General features: G+C 33.2%; 2 protein-coding genes and 1 long non-coding RNA gene across 5 annotated transcripts; all 3 read right to left on the bottom strand.

The window, feature by feature from the left end:
• Nucleotides 1-2,791: 2,791 nt before the first annotated feature.
• LOC149477685 (uncharacterized) lies at nt 2,792-4,768 on the bottom strand. Its single transcript, XM_089710280.1, has 2 exons — nt 3,380-4,768; nt 2,792-2,887 (listed from the first exon to the last, which is right to left on the bottom strand). Exon 1 carries the CDS (start codon nt 4,574-4,576, stop codon nt 3,416-3,418), a length of 1,161 nt encoding a protein of 386 aa, XP_089566406.1. The 5' UTR covers nt 4,577-4,768; the 3' UTR covers nt 2,792-2,887; nt 3,380-3,415.
• An 8,113-nt stretch (nt 4,769-12,881) lies between these two features.
• Nucleotides 12,882-13,894, bottom strand: LOC149477684 (uncharacterized). Its single transcript, XR_016317560.1, has 3 exons — nt 13,738-13,894; nt 13,289-13,466; nt 12,882-13,012 (listed from the first exon to the last, which is right to left on the bottom strand). It is a non-coding gene; the product is annotated as an uncharacterized LOC149477684 (long non-coding RNA).
• Nucleotides 13,895-15,157: 1,263 nt separating this feature from the next.
• Nucleotides 15,158-20,055, bottom strand: LOC149477683 (delta(24)-sterol reductase-like). 3 transcript variants are annotated; one of them, XM_089710265.1, is made up of 10 exons: nt 20,018-20,055; nt 19,514-19,715; nt 18,436-18,591; nt 17,537-17,761; nt 17,312-17,406; nt 17,060-17,234; nt 16,838-16,987; nt 16,177-16,374; nt 15,770-15,901; nt 15,158-15,493 (listed from the first exon to the last, which is right to left on the bottom strand). In XM_089710265.1, exons 2-10 carry the CDS (start codon nt 19,703-19,705, stop codon nt 15,290-15,292), a joined length of 1,527 nt encoding a protein of 508 aa, XP_089566391.1. In that variant the 5' UTR covers nt 19,706-19,715; nt 20,018-20,055; the 3' UTR covers nt 15,158-15,289. The 3 variants fall into 3 exon arrangements, with proteins under 3 accessions (XP_089566391.1, XP_089566393.1, XP_089566392.1); XM_089710267.1 differs by lacking the exon at nt 18,436-18,591; XM_089710266.1 differs by lacking the exon at nt 20,018-20,055 and having other exon boundaries at nt 19,514-20,002.
• Nucleotides 20,056-20,280: the final 225 nt, after the last annotated feature.

Here is a 20,280-nt window from a genome sequence, read left to right as displayed (position 1 = left end):
CCAGTAGTTCCCGAGATTAGCGCGTTCAAACAAACAAACAAACAAACTCTTCAGCTTAATAATATTAGTATAGATTAGTCTGAAATAGAGCTTAGTTATATTTATCTATTATAATAATTGCATATCTAAATAGCCTTCCAGATCCAGGATCATGTGTAAAAATGTATGACATACCTACCTAATGTGAAAAGTAATTTTAAAAGAACATTTTCTTTCTTAATTTCATGGCTGTAGTGCTGAACAGAATTGTATGAGTTTATTTGCTCTGCCATAAACCCTATTGTTAAGTAAATTTAAGTTTATTATTCACTGATATATTTTGTAGTATCTTATATATAAAATTCTCGAGTCACAATGTTAGTCTGCATACTCCTCCGAAACGGGTGAACCGATTCTCATGAAATTTTCTGTGCATATCGGGTAAGTCTGAGAATCGGCCAACATCTATTTTTCATATGTACCACGGGCGAAGCCGGGGCGGACCGCTAGTTATTATATAATGTAAGCATGAAGCGAACATTTTCCCATCATTGTGTAGAGACTCGGAAAAATGAAGCGCGTAATATACGGAATTCAATTTACATATTACGACGTTAGGTAAAGTAAAATATGTTGCTTCCGATACGACACTTGTGTTTATCGAAATAGACGCATTTTCGTACATGGACTAGAATAGCAATACTTCAATAAATAAACATAAAATTAAGAAATAAATGCAAGGAATATACTAACATATATTTTTTGCGTTTCATAACATCCGCAGGTTTCTTGTGAAAAATCGGTCAGATTTTTATGATGTGAAATGTGAATCTGATACTTGAATTTCTTATTTCTTCATTATGTCTAAATTATTTTGTACGCTTGTATCTAAGGCTTGTATGACATTTTCTTTTCAGATATTGTTTTCTGTGAAATGCAACTTGGTGACGAATACATTCAACAAGGTCATTTTAAGTAGGTATTTAGGGCATGATACAATTTTGTTGGTACCTATTAACTATTTTTCCTGGAAGACAATTCGCTTCTCTGGAATTACTTATTCGTCAATAGTAAGCTTGATTGTAATTATTAGTACCTAGTGAATAAAAGAGAAGTGCCTTGTTGAAGAGGATAGGTACAGTAGATATTTAAAATGATTAAATTGGTGTCCGAGCCTTGCTGGAAAATTAGGACATTTTCAGGTAGGATTTATTGTAATGTTGAATTCTTGTAAATTACGACATATAGGTAAATATATACCTACATTCATGACACAAAAATAGGATTTATCGAGGAAAAAAAATATATTAAGTAACTATAGGTAACTATATCTAAGCTGAAGAGTTTTTTTTGTTTGAACGCGCTAATCTCAGGAACTACTGATCCGATTTGAAAAATTATTTCGGTGTTAGATAGCCCATTTATCGAGGAAAGCTATAGGTGGTCTCTAATAAAACGTTGGGATTTGGACCGAAACTTTACGATGCGGGTGACATTTCATGAACACTAACAGGTATAAAAATCATGCTCGTTCCACGCTATTGCCTTTTATTTCCCTTTTTAATATAAATTGGACAAATATAATATAATATGTACTGCAGTACCTACATTGAACAAATATTTTATCAATAATTCTTGACCTGTGGGCTACGTGTTATCCTACGATTCAAATAGATAACTAAAGCAAACATACCTAACTACATTCATAAATTAGAAAATTAATAAGTCTTATATAGGTACTTACTTATGAAAAGACACATATATTCTACTAACTGTAAAATGATATTCTTTATTCTTTATTTTTCCAATCAAGTAATTTACAGGATATGTTATATTACTAATTGGTTCCACAAATAATATTATATACCTAATATTATAACATTCATCATCGGGTTTCACATTTTAAAATTTCTTCCCATCTTATACAAATAATATAAAAATGAATCGCAAAATGTGTTGGTAAGCGCATAACTCGAGAACGGCTGAACCGATTTCGATAATTCTTTTTTTATTATATTCCTTGAAGTACGAGGATGGTTCTTATGTAGAGAAAACGTAAACATGTACCACGGGCGAAGCCGGGGCGGACCGCTAGTTCATAATTAAAATAGCTTAAGCGCGAGTTGGATCTGCGTATTTTTTTAGTGTATGTTGTAAATTATAAGTTTTTGCGCAATGTTTACTTTATACGTTCTATAAAACATTGCTGTGTACAAACTGAACCTATTTCAAAATTCTGACTTCAGGGGAAGTACCCTGTAAGATTAGCAAGCGACGGTAAACCGCAGTAAACGGTATTTGATATGAATTGATACCTCCACGCGTTCCCGAGATAAAGGGTCTTAATCATGTCTTAATAAACGGACAAAAATACCATGTTTCCTTTTGTGGTTCGGTGACCTAACAATGGGTACAATGTTTCACGATTCTCTAGATCGCTTTGAAAATATCTGCATTCTATTCGTACCTATTTGGTCTCCGCAAATACGATCGTTTCCAAATTCCACAAAAAAAAATATAAGGGGCTTCTATGTGTTGCATTGCAAGTGAGTCTTAATATATTATGATGTATTTGGTGTTTAATTAAATCCTAAGACTCCCTCTTTTTAAAAGAAAAATCATATATTGGTATTGGATATATTTTACTTCCATGGCCGGGTAGGTATAACATAAAAACGAAAGAAACTTGACATATTTAAGACTGCAGAACAAAAGCAGAATTAAAATAAAGCTACTCCAAAGTATCGATAAGGTTAAACATAAGTAGGTGTAAAAATAGGTAGGTACTTAAAAAAAATAACATTTAGGATAAAATTTTTAATTAGGTACATATAATATATTTTGTCACATCAATACTGAATGAATACATTGCAAATTTTTTATAATAAAATTCTTAATATAGTTAACACTAGGGATGTAACGATACCGATACCGATACCGATATATCGGCCGATATAATCGGCAAGCCGATATATCGGTATCGCCGATTATAAAACAACCGATACCGATATCAAACAATTCAAAAAACCGCGCCCAATGAACGATGCGGGAGGCCGCCCGCGCGTGCGCACTTTGTTTTTTGAAAAAACTCTACCAATAGTAAACTTTTATTAGGAACTGATTGTATGTGTATAACTTAAAGTTTAACTGACTTTGCAAAATAATAATACCAAAATAAATGGTTCTCTTGTTTTTTGATTTGGCATTGTTATTTAAAAGAATACGATTTACAGTTGAGTCACTGTTAAATGTTGGTAACTTTTATGCATAATTCACTATTTATTTTTCTACCAAGCCATTGATATCGGTATCGGTATCGGTATCGCCGATATTTTATTACAAATATCGGTATCGGTATCGTATCGGCAAAATCATGTATCGTTACATCCCTAGTTAACACCTTATATGAATTAAAGCTGTTGTTATTTATAGCTTATCAATGTTGTGATATAAGGACAACATGAGGTTCTAATTCATTGCCAAGTTTTTTGAATGTTATATAAAATTCATTACCAAGATGTAAAAGTTTATGTAATTGATTCTGCCAAATTTGACTTTCAATGGTACAACAACGCATGCTTATCGGAGGATATAGAAGTCTCTCCGAGATTTGTTTTAATTTCAAAATCGACAATTCCATTGATTTTCCTAAATCTACTAACTCAATCAGTGCTTTAGATTCTGGTACAGTCACTTTCTTAATTAATCCTCTTTCATAATTCACATGGTCCAGTGTAACCAGAACCGGCATATTTTCTGTTAACTCTTCACTTATTAAAGCTTTCGAAAGTTTAGCATTTCTTGATATTTCTTCTTTATGTTTTAAATATTTTGCAAAATCACACTTTTCGGCAACAAAAAATTCTTGTAAAGTTTTCCCAAATTGAACTCTTACATGAAGTTTATCATCAACCTTCAGATTCTTTTGGGAATAATATATTTTCTTTGGTGAAGGATGCCCAAGTCTGCTAACAGCTGGTTTGACATATCCAAAAGTGGAGAAGCCAGTTATTGCAAGCATTGTTGCTATGTCATCAGGGCATGTATTAATCAGTTCTACAGTCAGCTTATTGTTATTTTTTCCTTTGATTATTATCTTTGCTCGTTCCCTGCCTACACATGACTTCATGGCTTCAATAGTTTTTTTCGTCCATGCACTGTCTTTTACAGGTTGACAGTGTTCCAGCTCACAGCACATAGATAATGGTGGAACTTGCAAGCAAATATTACTGCTTGTCCATATATTTTTCGATTTTACTTTAGTGTCAATAAAACCATAGTCTACTGCAAATATGTCGTACAAACAAGTATCTTCTTGTTCAACGATACCAATTATTTTACCCCTTATATACTGTTCACATTGCCTTTTAGTATTTTTGTATACAACTAAGTCTCCCTGATATATTTTATCAGGCTTCTTTAGTGCGCCGGCTAGATTAGTACAAATCTTCTCAGTTAATAATTCACTTAAACACGTCAATCGTACGTAAAAGTTATGTGGATCATTTATATGGGTTACATGAACCCAATGCATTGATCCTAAAGAAAAATTTTTAGGAGATAATTGACGAAAAACATCACTTAAAACTTCATCCATAGTTTTAATAGGAAAATTAAACAAAAACTTATCTTATTATATCATGTATTATATCTTATTTTTAAAGTGATGAATGAAAAATATATTTATTTAATTAAACTCAATTGTCCTTAAAATCTTGGATTGTTATTTCTTCATTATTAAGAAGACTTAAATAAAAACAACAAACATGTAAATATTTTTGGTAAAATATCAAATGACAATTTGACAGATTATAACTATTGTCTGAAATCTCTGAACAACGATCATATGGAACTGCCATATGCATGTACTTTTCCTGCATACCTAAGTAAACAAATCGGGGTACAAACATGGCGGGCTAGGGACGTTCACTTGTTCGTCTAGTCGATAATATTGTATCGATTGATGATAGAGTTAAGAATGGGTAATTCAGGTAATTTAAGAATTTTGTCTTTTTGAATGATAAGTATGCAGTAGGTGCTTACCTAGTAAGAGGTACTTCTTTCAACAAAATAAAAAAAGATAACTACTTCTATCGGGCAATCGTTACTCGGTAATTCGTGATTCGGATTAACCATTTTGCAATTGTACCTACCTACTAGGGATAGCTGTAGTGTGTAATCAATACATTTTGATATTTTCGTTCTGCAGTTTTATATGAAACAGCCGATTTTTTTCGCGATTGACAGGGTTTTTTTATATACCTATGTATCCTCACTAATCCTATCCTATCATACTTCCTACTGTGTTCCTAATAATATTATAAATGCGAAAGTTTGTGAAGATGGATGTGTAAGTTTGTTACTCTTTCACGTTAATACTACTGAACCGATCACAATGAAATTTAGCACACATATTGAGGGTAACTTGAATTAACACATAAGATAGGTTTTATAATATTATAAATGCGAAAGTGTGTATGTATGTATATTCCGTTTTCACGCTAAAACGGACAAGCCAATTTTGATGAAATTTAACATCGGGTTTTATTTGACCATGGAGCCATCCATAGGGTACTTTATTTATTTATTTATAAGCTTTATTGCACACAAACAGAAAATACAAATTTTACTTAATAGGACATATTTAGTCAAAAGGCGGCTTTATTGCTCCAAGCATTTTCTTCCAAGCAACCCATTCGATCATAAGAGCATTCTTTACCCGCGACTTCGTTCGCATGTCCGAAAATAAAAAAGAGCAGAGCCGCTGGCTAAAATACATGTGAGTGACTCAAGCAGATGTCAAGGGCAAGTATAGTTAAATAACAAACACAATTTTTTCATAAAATAATTTATTTAAGTTATAGTGGTTACTATATATGTTTAGGTACATGCGACAGTAGTCACAGATGCTGCAAATGAGCTTGGCCATATACAGTGTGGAAATTTGTTGACGGACCACTTCATTTAAACATTTAATTTTCTTTTTCTGTTTCTCCACTTTTTCTCCTATTTTTTTAATTATTCGAGTGCTGAAGCCTAAAACATTAAATAAATTTTAATTATTGATAACAGTTCTCATAATTATGTAGAGTGCGGGTTGCGGGGTAATGAAACACGTGTATCTTCCTCGAGTGATTTATTATAACTGAACTTATAATACACTACAGTACAAGACAAGAAGCTTATATCTAATACACTACACCACAGGGGTAGGAGATAAAAAAAAATTGTTATACTAATTTTTTTTTGTTAAGTAAGAAACAAATTAAAAGAAAATTCCTAATTTTTATACAATTTTGTTCGATTTTTGTGTACAATTTCTTCTTTATTGTTCTTAAAAATTATAACATTAGGTTCCTTATCTTCAATAACAATAAATGGACCATTATACAAAGTATCTAATTTATTTGCAGTTTCATTTTTTAACAATATTAAATCACCTTTCTTATATCGGACTTGATTTATGTTTTTATCATATACAGATTTTCGCACTTGTTTACTTTTTAACAAATTGTTTTGTGCGTTTCTATGTGCTACTTGCAAACGATATCTTAATTCTAAACTATAATTATCTGGGTTATATAAAGGTTCTATGCTAGTACTTAGTCTACTCGGAATTTCACTTGGTTTTCCAAAAACTAATTCATACGGGGTATATTTTGTAGAGGAATGTACAGTATTATTAAAATTAAAACACCAAAAGGGTAGCCAATGGCTCCACGTTTCAGGGTAATTATTGCATTGTATTCTTAAGAATGAACCTAAATGTTTATGTGCATTTTCGAGTGATCCAATCGACTCGTGATGGTAGGAGGTTGAGTTTAATTTTTCAATTTCTAAAAGTTTACAGACCTCTATCATAGTAGATGACATAAACTCAGTGCCTCTATCTGTTGCTATAATTTTTGGGATTCCGAACCTTAAAATAAATTGATTAACAAATGCTCTAGCAACGGTGACCGTTTCCTTATTTTTAAGAGGATAAGCCTCAACAAACTTACTTAATTCACACTGTAACGTAAGTATATAACTATTACCGTCTACATCTTGATCCAAAGGACCAACTAAGTCTAAAAATACTTTCTCGAAAGCAAACGAGGCTGTGGTTGTTATAACCATCGGCTCTTTGGTATTGCGGGAATACTTAGATTTTTGACATTTTTCGCATTTAGTTACAAAATCTCTTATGTCTTTTTCCATTTCTGGCCAGAAATATTTTTTCTTAATATTATTTATCATTCTACGAATGCCTGCGTGGCCACTAGTGGGCAGTAAGTGATAGTCATTAATAATAAATTGTTTATCATTTTCATTATCAATTCTTTCTACACCTCGTAATATACATATCCGTGGACCGGTCCATATATCTTTACTTTTAATTTCTTCTATTAGTTCTTTTATAAATAACGCGTCATTATTTGTTTTTATTATACATATTTCGTCGACATTAATATTTTTACTTAATTCACTTAATTTCTTCACAAAAACGGCTCGCGTGTATTGTGCTTTGAAATCAAGATTAATGTATAAAATTTTCTTATTTTGGGAGAAAGCAAAACACTCGGTTTCTACATCTATACCCATTCGATTTCGAATCCTATTTAACTCTTTTCCTTCTATTAAAATCATCTCTATCGCACCACTCGGAACTCGCAATAATTCCACGATTCTCGGTTGATCAGGCCGATAGTCTGTGTCATTATTGGTAGTTGGAGTGTCACTCTTTTCTTTAACTTCTTCTAGTTTCTTTTTCTGTGCTCTAGTCATTACGTTAATTATTTTATCGTTGATACATTTCAATTCGTTTGAGTTTATTGTAATTCTAGACAACGCGTCTGCTACGGCGTTTTCTTTGCCTTTAATATACACAACGTTAAAATCATATTCTTCTAATGTTAACCTAAATTTTAATAATCTACTCGATGGATCTTTAATTCCGAATAAATACAATAATGGTTTATGGTCCGTCATGATTGTGAACTTTTTACCTAAGAGATACGGCCTAAAATATTTAACTCCCCACACTATCGCAAGTAATTCTTTTTGTATAGTTGGGTAATTTTTTTCAGCTTTGTTTAAAGGCCGACTTGCATAAGCGACTGGTCTTTTATCTTTATTGCAAAGTACTGCTCCTACTGCAATGCCAGAAGCATCAGTTTGTAAGATGAACTCGTTTTCGTCTGAAAAGTCTGGATATTGTAAAATGGGGGGTGATACTAACGCTTTTTTTATGATTTTAAACGAGTTTTCACATTGTTCAGACCATATAAAAGGGACATCTTTACGACACAAATTATTTAAAGGGATAGTTATTTCCGCGAAATTCTTTATAAATTTTCGGTAATAGTTACAAAATGCAACAAAACGTTTTACTTCTTCTGTATTTTTTGGTGTTGGGTAATTTTCAACAATTTTTATTTTAGTTTTATCTGGACTAATTCCATCTGCTGACACTGTGTGTCCTAAATATAATAATTCCTTTTTCAAAAAATTACATTTGATGGGATTTAATTTTAAGTTAACTTTTCTAAGTCTCTCAAAAACATCTATTAAATTTTTATTATGACCTTCTAAGTTACGTCCAAAAATTACAAGGTCATCAAGATAAACAAAACATTTCTCATACGTTAGACCTGACATGGCTATAGTCATTAACCTTGAAAAAGAACTTGGACTGGTTTTAAGACCCATTGGCATTCGTTTCATCTGGTATTGTCCAGTATTGGTTGTAAAGGCAGTAATCTTACGTGATTCGGGGTTCAAGGTCGTTTGGTAATAAGATTGACTAAGGTCTAAATGGGTAAAATACACGGCACCAGCAAGGGACTCTAAGATATCAGTGATATTCGGTAGCGGAAATTTATCATCTTGTATAACTTCATTTAATTTACGGTAATCTATCACTAATCTCCACTTTTTGCTATCATCATTTGACTTTTTAGGAACAAGTAAAATGGGGCTAGACCACTCACTTTGAGCTTCTTCTATAATATCATCCTGTAACATTTTCTCAATTTGCTTATTTATTTCAGGTTTTTGACTATGTGGTAACCTGTATGGTTTTGTATAAACGGGGCTAGCATTCGGTTTTAAATAAATATTATGTTCATATGAATTAGTAGTTGTAAGCTTATCACCCGGTAAGTGAAAGATATCATTGTATTTAGTACAAATTGCTTGTATAGTCTCACGCTCGGTAGGATGTAAGTGATCCAATTTTAATAATTCTAACAAAATATTAGCTCTCTCTGCGTTTGATTTACATTTATTAAACTGACATATTTGGTAATCGTTTAACGAGTGTAGGTCTGGTTGAAAGGTCGGTATAGTAATTGATTCTTCTTGAGTATTTAATATTTTAATGGGAATAACGTTATTTACTGGCTTCACTATTAGAGCTGCTAAAAATAGACCCTCTTGTAATTGTTGTGGTAAAACAACACAGTCATTATTTAATTTATTATTCATAATTGGTATGTAGTGAATGGACTCGCTTCTCGCAGGAATAGTTAAGTAGTTATGTGAAGTAGTAGGTGACGCATATAGTGGTATAATATTTTTGCATTGGTTATGTAGAATTAATGTATCGTTTTCTAGATTAATATGTGTATTAAATTTCGATAAGAAATCTAAACCGAGGATTCCATCTGATTTACACGGTAAATGATCGAACAAATAAAATTTATGATTAAATCTACTATTTTGAGTACGCAAAGTAAGATAAACATATCCTTTTGAGCATATTTTTCCACCGATACCATTTATTATAATGTTATCTTCATACAAAGTAGTATGTTCTAATAAGGCGTTCTTAGTAACAGCAGAAATGGACGCGCCGGTATCAAGTAACCATGAATACTTAGAATTGTTTATGTCGAAATGGACGTACCTAACATTTTTATTGCAGGTTAAAATGTTATAACATTTAGGACCGAAAAAACTGGTTTTTGGTCTCTATTTCTTCGTTATTTGCTTGACGGTTCTCGCTCTCTTCGGCTGAGAAAATTTTGTGTTGGTTGTTCCTACCTCGACTACCTCTACCACGATAATATCCTGAAGCATTATGATTATTGCCAAATTTTGGAAAATTATTACCTCTTCCGCGTATATATCCACCACGGGGATTGCCATTATAATTCTGCCGATAATAATTATTATTATAAACTTGACTTCGAGAATTGCCACGGAAATTGAAACCTTTATTATAATAATTATTCTGCCCTCTTCTAGTGAAATTATTATTATATCTGTTGTTTGACTTACCCCTGGCGCTGAAAATACCTCCGGAAGTCGAGAGCTGCCCCAGCTCCTCGTCCTCCGCCGCACGCACCGCATCTTTCAACTCGGAAAAGTTCCGCGCTGAAATGATAGTGCTCAAGCGTTTATTTCTTAATCCATCAGAGAATCTTTTAATAGCAATTTTTTCGTTTATAGGTCTCAGTATTTCGCAGGTCTTTTCGTTACCGTTAGCCTGTGCAATAGTGAGGTCTATAAATAATTCTGATAGTTTATTTCCATAATCACAAATTGACATATCATTTTGACTCAAATTATTTAATTGATATAGTATTGCATTGGCGGACTTTTTTGTAAGTAAATAAGTTTTTAAATCTTGTAAAAGGCTTGCTACATCATCATATTTGCATTTTAGTTTTAATTTAGCGGTTTTAGTTAATCTAGTTTTCAAAACAAAAGATATTAACATTTTTTCTTGGTCTGTGTCCTTTAGGCAATCGCTATATAATTCTACCGCGTCTATGATTTTTTCTGTCGTACTTTCTGAACCATCCATAACAGGTATCAAGGATGTTGCAGTTTTGATTTCGAACTTCTCCATGTTTGAAGTAGTTGTTTCTACGTAACCTTGAAAATCATATGATAGAATCTTATCGTAAATAACGTTTATTCTCTCCTTCAAGACTTCATAAACATATTCAGCTAATTCTAACGAGGTTTTTCGCTCAGAAAATATACTAATAATAGTTTTATAAGATGAATATAATTCCTTAGCTCTTAATATATTATCCTTAACTTTACTTTTATATTGTAACCTTCTAGATGGGCCTAACTTCCTCAAAGTAATTTGAATATCAGATAATTCATTAAAAATCCCTTCTAAATCTTTTTCCATATAAAACGAAATTAAAACATACTTACATAAAAATGATTTACCTAGTAGTTTGGTCCTTACATGAATGCATTATGGCCAATATATTTTCCATGTGACATTCCGAAATACTTAGGCTGTAAGATACAAGAAACATAAAATTATGACAAAAGTAACAATTACATTGGCATTGTAATATACATAGTTATTAATTATTTTTCATCCGACACTTATAGTTCCTATTATGTCGATAGTAGATGACGCAACACAGTTCGTTGTTTTTATTACTTTTGTTCACTAAATGATTACAAAAAGAAAGCACAGTTTAATATACGATATATGTTTTTCACTAGGGCTCACTAACACGGAAATCACTTTTTTTTTTTTTTACACGGACTCGTTTCCTTCTTCACATTCTCGCTTTCCCGACAACCGCAAACGCATTCTTCTTATAAATTGTGATTCAATTTGTTTCTCGATCCATTTCTTTTGTCTGTCCTTCAGCTTTTTCCATATAAATATGACAATTATAACAGCGAAAATTGTCAAAGCCGTCGCCAATAATATATTATTTATCTGGATATGGGATTCGACCGCAGAATTACTTCCTTGAGATGCATTTTGTGCAATTATCACCTCCTTGTCTCCCGTTTTAGAGTAACTTTTGCCCATTTTAGAAGCGACGTACGTGACTGGTTATGGAGAATGTTCCTTGCGTTATCTCCATTTTCATTACTTCAATATTATAAACGCTCTAACTTAGAGCACTGAGGCACACAGGAATCCGCTGAATTGCATAATTCGCCCGATACGCGACACCCGGTAACTTACACCGCGGCGCTCGCGCATGGCAGGGTCGCCATGTAGAGTGCGGGTTGCGGGGTAATGAAACACGTGTATCTTCCTCGAGTGATTTATTATAACTGAACTTATAATACACTACAGTACAAGACAAGAAGCTTATATCTAATACACTACAATTATACACATGAATCTCAGCATGTATGACTAAGACTATGAAAAAGTTACGTACATTGAAGTTCCCTTTTTTTTAAACAAGAATAGGCATGACGAAAGATTTTGAAATCCTCTTCCATAATGTGTGTATACGTTTACTATACAAGAAAAACCCTATATTTCGGTAATATACTTAAATTTAACGAAGATAAAAGCCATTTTTCAAAAAATATTTATTAACTGTGCCAAAACAGCTCGCAGGTGTCATGGCGTAGGCGTGACGTCACTCTTCAGTAAAAACGTAATTATTTGTACACACTGCGAAGAAAATTAAAAAAATATTTATTTAGTATGTGTTATAGAAACGAATTTCAAAGTTTATAAGTGGTGTGCAGTATTGCAGTGTGAATCCACATAAAAATAATGCTCAAAAATGTGTTAGTAATTATTTCAAGCGAGAAAATAATAAGAAATGATTGTATAAAGTTGGCGCGGAGAACCCCGAACCATATTCGTGAATTCGCAATTATATTTCTGCTCTGAGTCGATAAAGCATACGTGAAACAATAGAAAATAAATAAAAATGCGTATTCTCAACATATTCCTATCAACAAAACACATCTGACGTGAGTTGTTTACTTAAGCGTGACGTCACGCGTGTTTTAGTCAAAATGGCCAACTGCAGAATTTCAATGTTTTATTTTATTGATAATCTCATTAATCTTAATGTTTTTAAGATTTCTAAGTCACTATATTTAATTTATTTATTATACATTTTCCCTTAAAAACACTAATACGATCATTTATGGATACTGTCGTCATGCCTATTATTTCATATAGGTTTTATTCAAGAACTGCTCTTACCAATTCAAGATCCTTGGCATCTTGTGGATGTGGATAACCTGAGCATGATGGTTGATCAGTAGTATTTGATATGTCAATTAAAGCAAATTGAGATGGATGGTCTGCCTGAAAGAGATAAAAATGTTACATTAGATATGGTCCCAAGTAATAATAAATAGATTGCTACAGAAACATGGACTCAATGTTTGGTAAATTGTAAAACTTTTAGTATTTTTTTTATTAAAATAATTTATTGAACAAACATAGTGTATTATATACTTATGGAAAGTGTAGCTTTCCAACAACGAAAGAATTAAAAAAATTGGACCAGTAGTTTTGAGGTCTTTTTGTGCATACACAATCAAAGTTGTTGTTTAATAAAAAGATTGATGAATTATTTACCTTTGCAAATACTGTTGGGATAGCATCATCTCTCAATCAAACAATGTTTAAAGTCTTATTAAATGCGCTCTCTTCAAAGTGCAATGAGCACACATTAATGTTTTTAGTTCCTGGCCGGATATTTTCTATGCCAATCTTTTCCAACCATGCCTTTCGCCGGGATTCGTTACTTGGTAAACTAAAACGAGAAAATATACAACAATATATAACTTAGCACGTAATTAATAAACAAATTAATAATTTATCGATAAGGTGTTTATGCGATGATGTTCGACACTAGCACTCATGTTTATGTTTTCGATGCAAATGAAATAAGGAGAATATTGCGGGTTTCTACAGCTCATAATAACTAAGATGATTAAATGTAAAATGATTAAAAGATTTCTATACACTTGATAATAAATACACTTTAATATGAGCAACAATTTAACAAAATGTTAGCCACTTACCATTGAAAGGTTAGATTGGCCTGTTTTTGCTTTGGCATAAGCCACAACCTACTATAGAACACTTCATGGTACCTATTATTATTTTCAATTATACTTATTACACTCGATTATGGTCGAAAAACACTGGAAAATCATAAAAATTTCACAATGACATCTTCTCACAAGTAAACAAAACCGTATACTAAGATGGCGTCCGTGGCAGCAAAGGATATCGATGCCAATGAAGAGGGCGCTAATAAAAAGAGTGTAGATGCTTTTTCTAAGGTAAAACCACTGTTGTGAGAAAGAGATGGGTATATCATTATTATTTCCGCGTCAAATTGAACAATTACGGCAGTTCCATAGGATTCTTTGTTCTGAGTCTGAAATGTCCGCTGCCTGTCATAGAAATAAGAAATTGACATGTACGTATTTGCATTTCAAGTGTGGCATTTCAAATACTTGCCTATTGGCCACTTCAACTTCAATAAAGGTCATAAAACTCGGAGCAACAACGTCGTCGTCAATCATCGAATACTATGAAGAACAGAAGAACCAGCTACGAAGGCGTTCACTCAGTGTGCATAGTCACACACGTAGCGTATCGGCCGTGTATAAACATTCGCGTGAACTGCGTACGGGCACGCTCGTACTGCGCCTACCGCCGCGATATACACGGTCGCATATTATATTGTTTCCACGCTACAACATTTTTTGGATCACTTGAACATCCTTTCAAATTCGTAGAGAATTCCTCTCAAATAATCAGATGAAAAAAAAGCGAACATTGTACATATTAACTTTTTCATGAACATTATAAAGCCAAGTCTTAGAGCCAAGTTTACGTACTTTTAAAGAGTTTTTGGTGGACATATCCGATGTGTCTAATGGCAAAAATTGTATATTATTTAGCTGTTAGGGGTGCTATACGCTATACACGGGTAGAGTGAACTAGCATACTACCAGTCTACCAGTTCTCAGTACTGTACGGTGTACTTTTAGTAGAAATTTTAGTACTCTACTCTACCAAGGGTGTCTACATTAGTATATTTAGTACTCTACCGCTACGTAAGAAGGATAGTTAGTACTCTACCGCTCTGCTGTACCGTTTACTCTACAGCGGCCCATAATCTTATATATAAAAATCTTATATATAAAAATGAATCGAAAAATGTGTTGGTAAGCGCATAACTCGAGAACGGCTGAACCGATTTCGATAATTCTTTTTTTATTATATTCCTTGAAGTACGAGGATGGTTCTTATGTAGAGAAAACGTAAACATGTACCACGGGCGAAGCCGGGGCGGACCGCTAGTTATGTAATATTTAAGTGTAGTTACCTATATTAAAATACTTACATAAAAAACAAACCTCTTCATTTTTTAATTCAGTAAATAAAACACAATAAATACTTTATAATATTTTTATTTAGATCAATAAGTCAATTTTATTTATATTCATTAATTACTACTTATCTATAAGTTCAAGTGAAACAAAGCATGGTTACACAGTACAAAGACGAATAATAATAATAAAATTAGTATATGTCTCGGACACTCATACAGTATAAATATTATTTCCTAACATGTCTATTAACTTTGCCATATATTTCTGGAAAAGCATCTTTACAGTACGGCAGTGCATCTCGCATCTTGTCGTATAGCGTGTGATCAAACATATCTCTGAACTCGTCTCGGGTAGTATACGTGTCTGCATATAGCATTTGGTAACCATTTTGCTGAGTGACGAATTTTTCGATTCGCCTCGTCGATGATACCTTCAACAAATATATTAACATTTAATTACAATAAGTACAGCTCTAAAATAAATAACTAAGTCACAGTATTACAATATTTCCTAGGAAATATAAAATATTGTAAGTAGGTAATACTGTGACTAAGTTGTGTAAATGTTAAAAAATACCGATTCGGGCAGTCAATTCATAAATTTTTACGTTGAAGAAAACATGATATTAATTTTATACAGTTTAGATAAGTTTACCATGTACTTGCATACTCTTTTGCTGTCTAAGATTACAATAAGTTCGACTTACCGTTTCAAAGCCATCAGCTTTAGGAACTCCATAAACGCCGATATCTACGAACATTTCCCACTCCCCAGAACGGATTTTTAGCTGTCCTGGATTATTAAATAATTTAAAGGGACACAACCATATTGGATATACCTGAAAATAAACATCACGTGCTTAAAGATGAATAAGGTCTATGCAAAATAAACTTTATTTCATGTATTTTTGAAGTGAAAACTTCTTTAGCGGCGTTGGGTATAAAATCTTAAACTCGCATCAGGACACGTGACCTGATCGAAAAAGCGTAAGACGGATGGATATCAAACATGCTCAACGTTAATAAATAATAATCAAGTTTTCACTTCTGCCGGCACTCCCGGAGTGCAACCCGTCTTTTTTTTTTTAAGAAAATCGATGAAGAATATTCTTACTTCAAACTCTTTATGGAATAGTTGTACCGCGCTTTCTAAGGATTGAATTGGCACTAGCATGTCTTGTATAACGTGCGCTTTATTATAAAGCTTAGTGACGGATTCTGGTTGAGTAAGCTTCAGTAGAGATACCTCTGGAGGCATCAACCAACCGAATAGGAGACGGAACAACGGGTGATTGCCGAATGGGATTATATCCTGTAAATAAAATAAGTATTACGTTATCTTTACAATTAATATCCATTCTAAAGCGCGTCACACACGGTGAAGTACTATATATATATAGATAGATACAAATGACCCGAAATTTTGTGGGTCATTTGTAACAGGATGGCGGTTCTACAGGGGTCTTAGTACGCAATGACAATAAGAAAAATGATGGTCAGAACGCTGATACCGGATACCTTAAGATACTGTATCTTCACCGTGTGTGACGCGCTAGTAATTACTTATTTTATCCGATTAATTTCGGTGTTTATACAAGCAGAAACATCTTGTAACACATTTTGATGAAGTTATGTTTCATTTATTGTTAAAGATTTTCCATTCTATAATATTGTTCGCTATGATCTTAGGCTCGGCCCAAACGGGTCATCGACCACAGCCATCGATGGCCACTTGACACATTCTACATACAAGTGATATAGATTTAAATACTGACCCGCAATTCCCAAAAGAAGCTGCGAGTGTGTCTATGATAGTAGTCCCGAAGAGGAATGTACTCCACATTGCTTTTCTGGTTCTTTCTAATCAAATATTTCTCTACTTGCGTGAAAAACCATTCAGAATACCACTTGCCAATAGGGTTAAACTAGAAATAGTATTAAGTATTAATATAGATTAACTTTTACACTTTAAATAAAATGCTGCGTTTTGGCCATACCTGTCCATCACTCCCAATTTCATCTACCATATCACCTGTCATCACAACACCACTATCTCTATCGTAAAGAAGAGCTTCAATAAACTGGTGAGGACTATCTTTAAGAGACTCCTGTCTAAACTTATTTGCCAGATCTGATAAATTGTGGTAGGGATGGTATTCCAGACGAACGTACCTGAGAGAAATAATAATGTTAAAGAAGAGAGAATATAGTTATTTAGAGTAAAATTTAAGCTTTCGTGCTGTGCTTACTTCTTTGCCGGAACCACTTTTATAGTCGCAGACGTTAAGAAGCCTAAAGTTCCATATGACCATGGTACAGCATAAAATAAGTCAGCGTTTTCATCCTGAAGTATGAACACGCTTGTAGATTATTATAAAAAGTAATACTCAAATAAATATAACGACTTTTAAGGATTCAATGTGAATGTTTTCATTATATTATGTACTTAGTATAAACATTACAGTACAACTAACCTTACTGCACGTTACCACAGACCCATCAGCTAAAACGAGCTCATACTGGACACAAATGTGCTGGAACAATCCATGAACGTGTGACGACGTTTCCACCCCTGTTCCCATCACCAGCCCCCCCACTGTGAGTTGGTCCAACTCTGGGACCACGGCTAACGCAAGACCCAGTGGTTCTAATGTTTTCGAAACTTGACCCATCGTGACTAAAGGCTCGCATCTTACCATCTAAAACAAATACATAAGCATTGAGGTATTATTACTAGAGAGGACACCACGAACAAAATCTGTGCGACAAGCGCGGCGGCGCGGGCCGGCTAGGCTAGTGAGTTACTTTGTAGATATTCTGCCTCTTATTACTTATAAATTAAAACCAATCAATGTAACAAATAAATTTTGTTTATCTTATTAAAAAAATATGAATAAACTTATCAACTAAAACCAATCAATGTAACAAAAAAAACTGAGTTTGAGACGATTGACTCTAACTCGTGTTACAAATAGTCTAGTAGCGATGTACATGTAACTCAATGTACATAAGTTTATTTGAAACTAGCGGTCCGCCCCGGCCGCGGCTTCGCCCTTGGTATATTTTAAAGTTTTCTCTCCATAAGAACCATCCTCGTACTTCAAGGAATATTATAAAAAAAAGTATTAACGAAATCGGTGCGGCCGAAATCGTTTTCGAGTTTTGCGCTGAGCATCACATTCATTTTTATTATTTTTATCATACAGAATAAAAATAATAAAAATGAAACATTATAAAATGATCTAAACCCGTCTAAACCCATCAGTATATTAGTTATGATTTGTGCAAAAAAAAGCTCATTCTGAAGACTGAAATGAGTGGTGAAAACTTTTTTTTGCGGTCTCTCGTCTTCCAAGTATATTATCGTACAAACCATATTCTCAGTATCCACTTCCAGTATATCTACGAGATCAATATGTATATTCGTGAAAGTTTTCTTATACAGTCCTTGTCTGAAAGACATGGCCTGCCATGATGGTCGAGCGGTACATAGTCGCGTGCTGCGGTCACCAGTTAACCAGCTTTTTACCTGAAAGTTTTCAGAGGAATTTCCTATTTAGGTTCTATTTTCTACATGACGTTCTAATGTGCCGAATTAGTATTATAGACATTTTCTTGGAGTCCATTCTGGATGAATTAAACTTATACACGGTAACTTAGTGTATAATATATAATATAATAACAAAAAAATTAAGCATGAAGCTATCGACATAATCGAGGCGACTATAAATCTATTCAAGAAACCTTTTGGCTTCACGGTGAATACCCTGAATACCTCTGAATAAATAAATAAATTTTGAATTGATGCTGTAAAATTGCTTTTCCAAAAAAGAATATCTAGAGGCACGATTTAGTTTTGACCTAAGAATTTAAATTCTGAATATTGTATATTGATACCCAATTTGAGATTGTAATCTGAAGTTCCCGTGTTGGAGTTTTTTTGCGCTATGAAATAAAAATATTGTTCATGATTTCAACTGCCTTTGTCGATACATTTTTTTTAGCTGTAGGCATTCACATATCTACATCACGTAATACGTTCTTGGTGCCGTAGCATAGAATATAGTGATCCTCAGTAAAATGGGACAGAATCGGATACAGTTAGACAGATAGATCATTACTATAATTAATTAAAAACACAATGTTAAATATCTGAATTCTTCTACTGAACAATACTTGTCCAGAATGTACAGAACTAGACGACCTAGGTACTAAGATGTGTGGGCGTACCTACTACCATACACCAATTCACACCAATTATAAAATCAAGTCAATATCATGCTAGACAATATTTGCAATATAGAATAGCTACATAGGTAGTCATATGTAATAGTAGATTTTAGATATAATTAAGTATTTCATTTAGAATTTGTTCAAAAAGAAATGAAAAAATAGAGTCGAAGTTGGTGTTCCATGTTTTTATTTAGTTTGAGGTCATTTTTTTTGCTTACCTGCCTTTGAACATCCTTAACTTTTTTCTCGTGTGCTCGAGGAGCTGTGTTCAGTTTGAAAACCACATAGTTTCTTGCAAATGACCAGATCTTCCACAGGAATGAAAGGGGCATCAAAACTGTTACAGCAAGGAGCCATCTGTACTCAATTACGAGATATTCAACTAATGATTCTGGCTGCACTGCAGTCATGGTCTAGGGACTGAGAAAATATTTATTTAATTTTATTCAATATGTATACTTACTTACACCGAGAATTTTTTGTACTCAAGTTAAAGATTTAACTTCTATAGAGTATCTCAGGAGACGAAAAAATGCTAACACTAACGAAAATCTATAGTTATGAACATCTCAAGAACCGTTTAGAGCGTTTTAAGAGGTGCTCTGGAAAAATTTGTGATAACATAAATATAAACAATTGCTCGTTAATTGCAATAATCAAAGCGAGTATACAATTTTGATAATATTGCAGCACTGCGAAAAAAATAAAGAAATAAATCAAACCTAATTTTAACTACACGTTACGACAAGGTCGCGGCCACGCGAGATGTGAAGATCTCGGGTCGGAAGCTGTAATGAGTAAAAATCTTCTACACGCAATTCTCGACTTTAGTCCCTTACATTAAAGTTCTATAACACAGTTTGTGTCTGGTTAAGATGGTAATTGATCTTAAAATTATGTACAATCATTACATGTATGGTGTGAGTTTTAAAAAACGTATATTATATCATTGATTATAATAATTTTAGGTAGCAATGTAATATCA

This window comes from Colias philodice, chromosome 24, assembly GCF_061535455.1.
Source record: "Colias philodice isolate Cphi_HAF_F1 chromosome 24, ilColPhil1 Martin Lab GWU primary, whole genome shotgun sequence".
NCBI classification, from domain to species: domain Eukaryota; kingdom Metazoa; phylum Arthropoda; class Insecta; order Lepidoptera; family Pieridae; genus Colias; species Colias philodice.
Note: the sequence above shows the minus strand (reverse complement) of the source record. Positions and strands in the feature narration are given on the sequence as shown.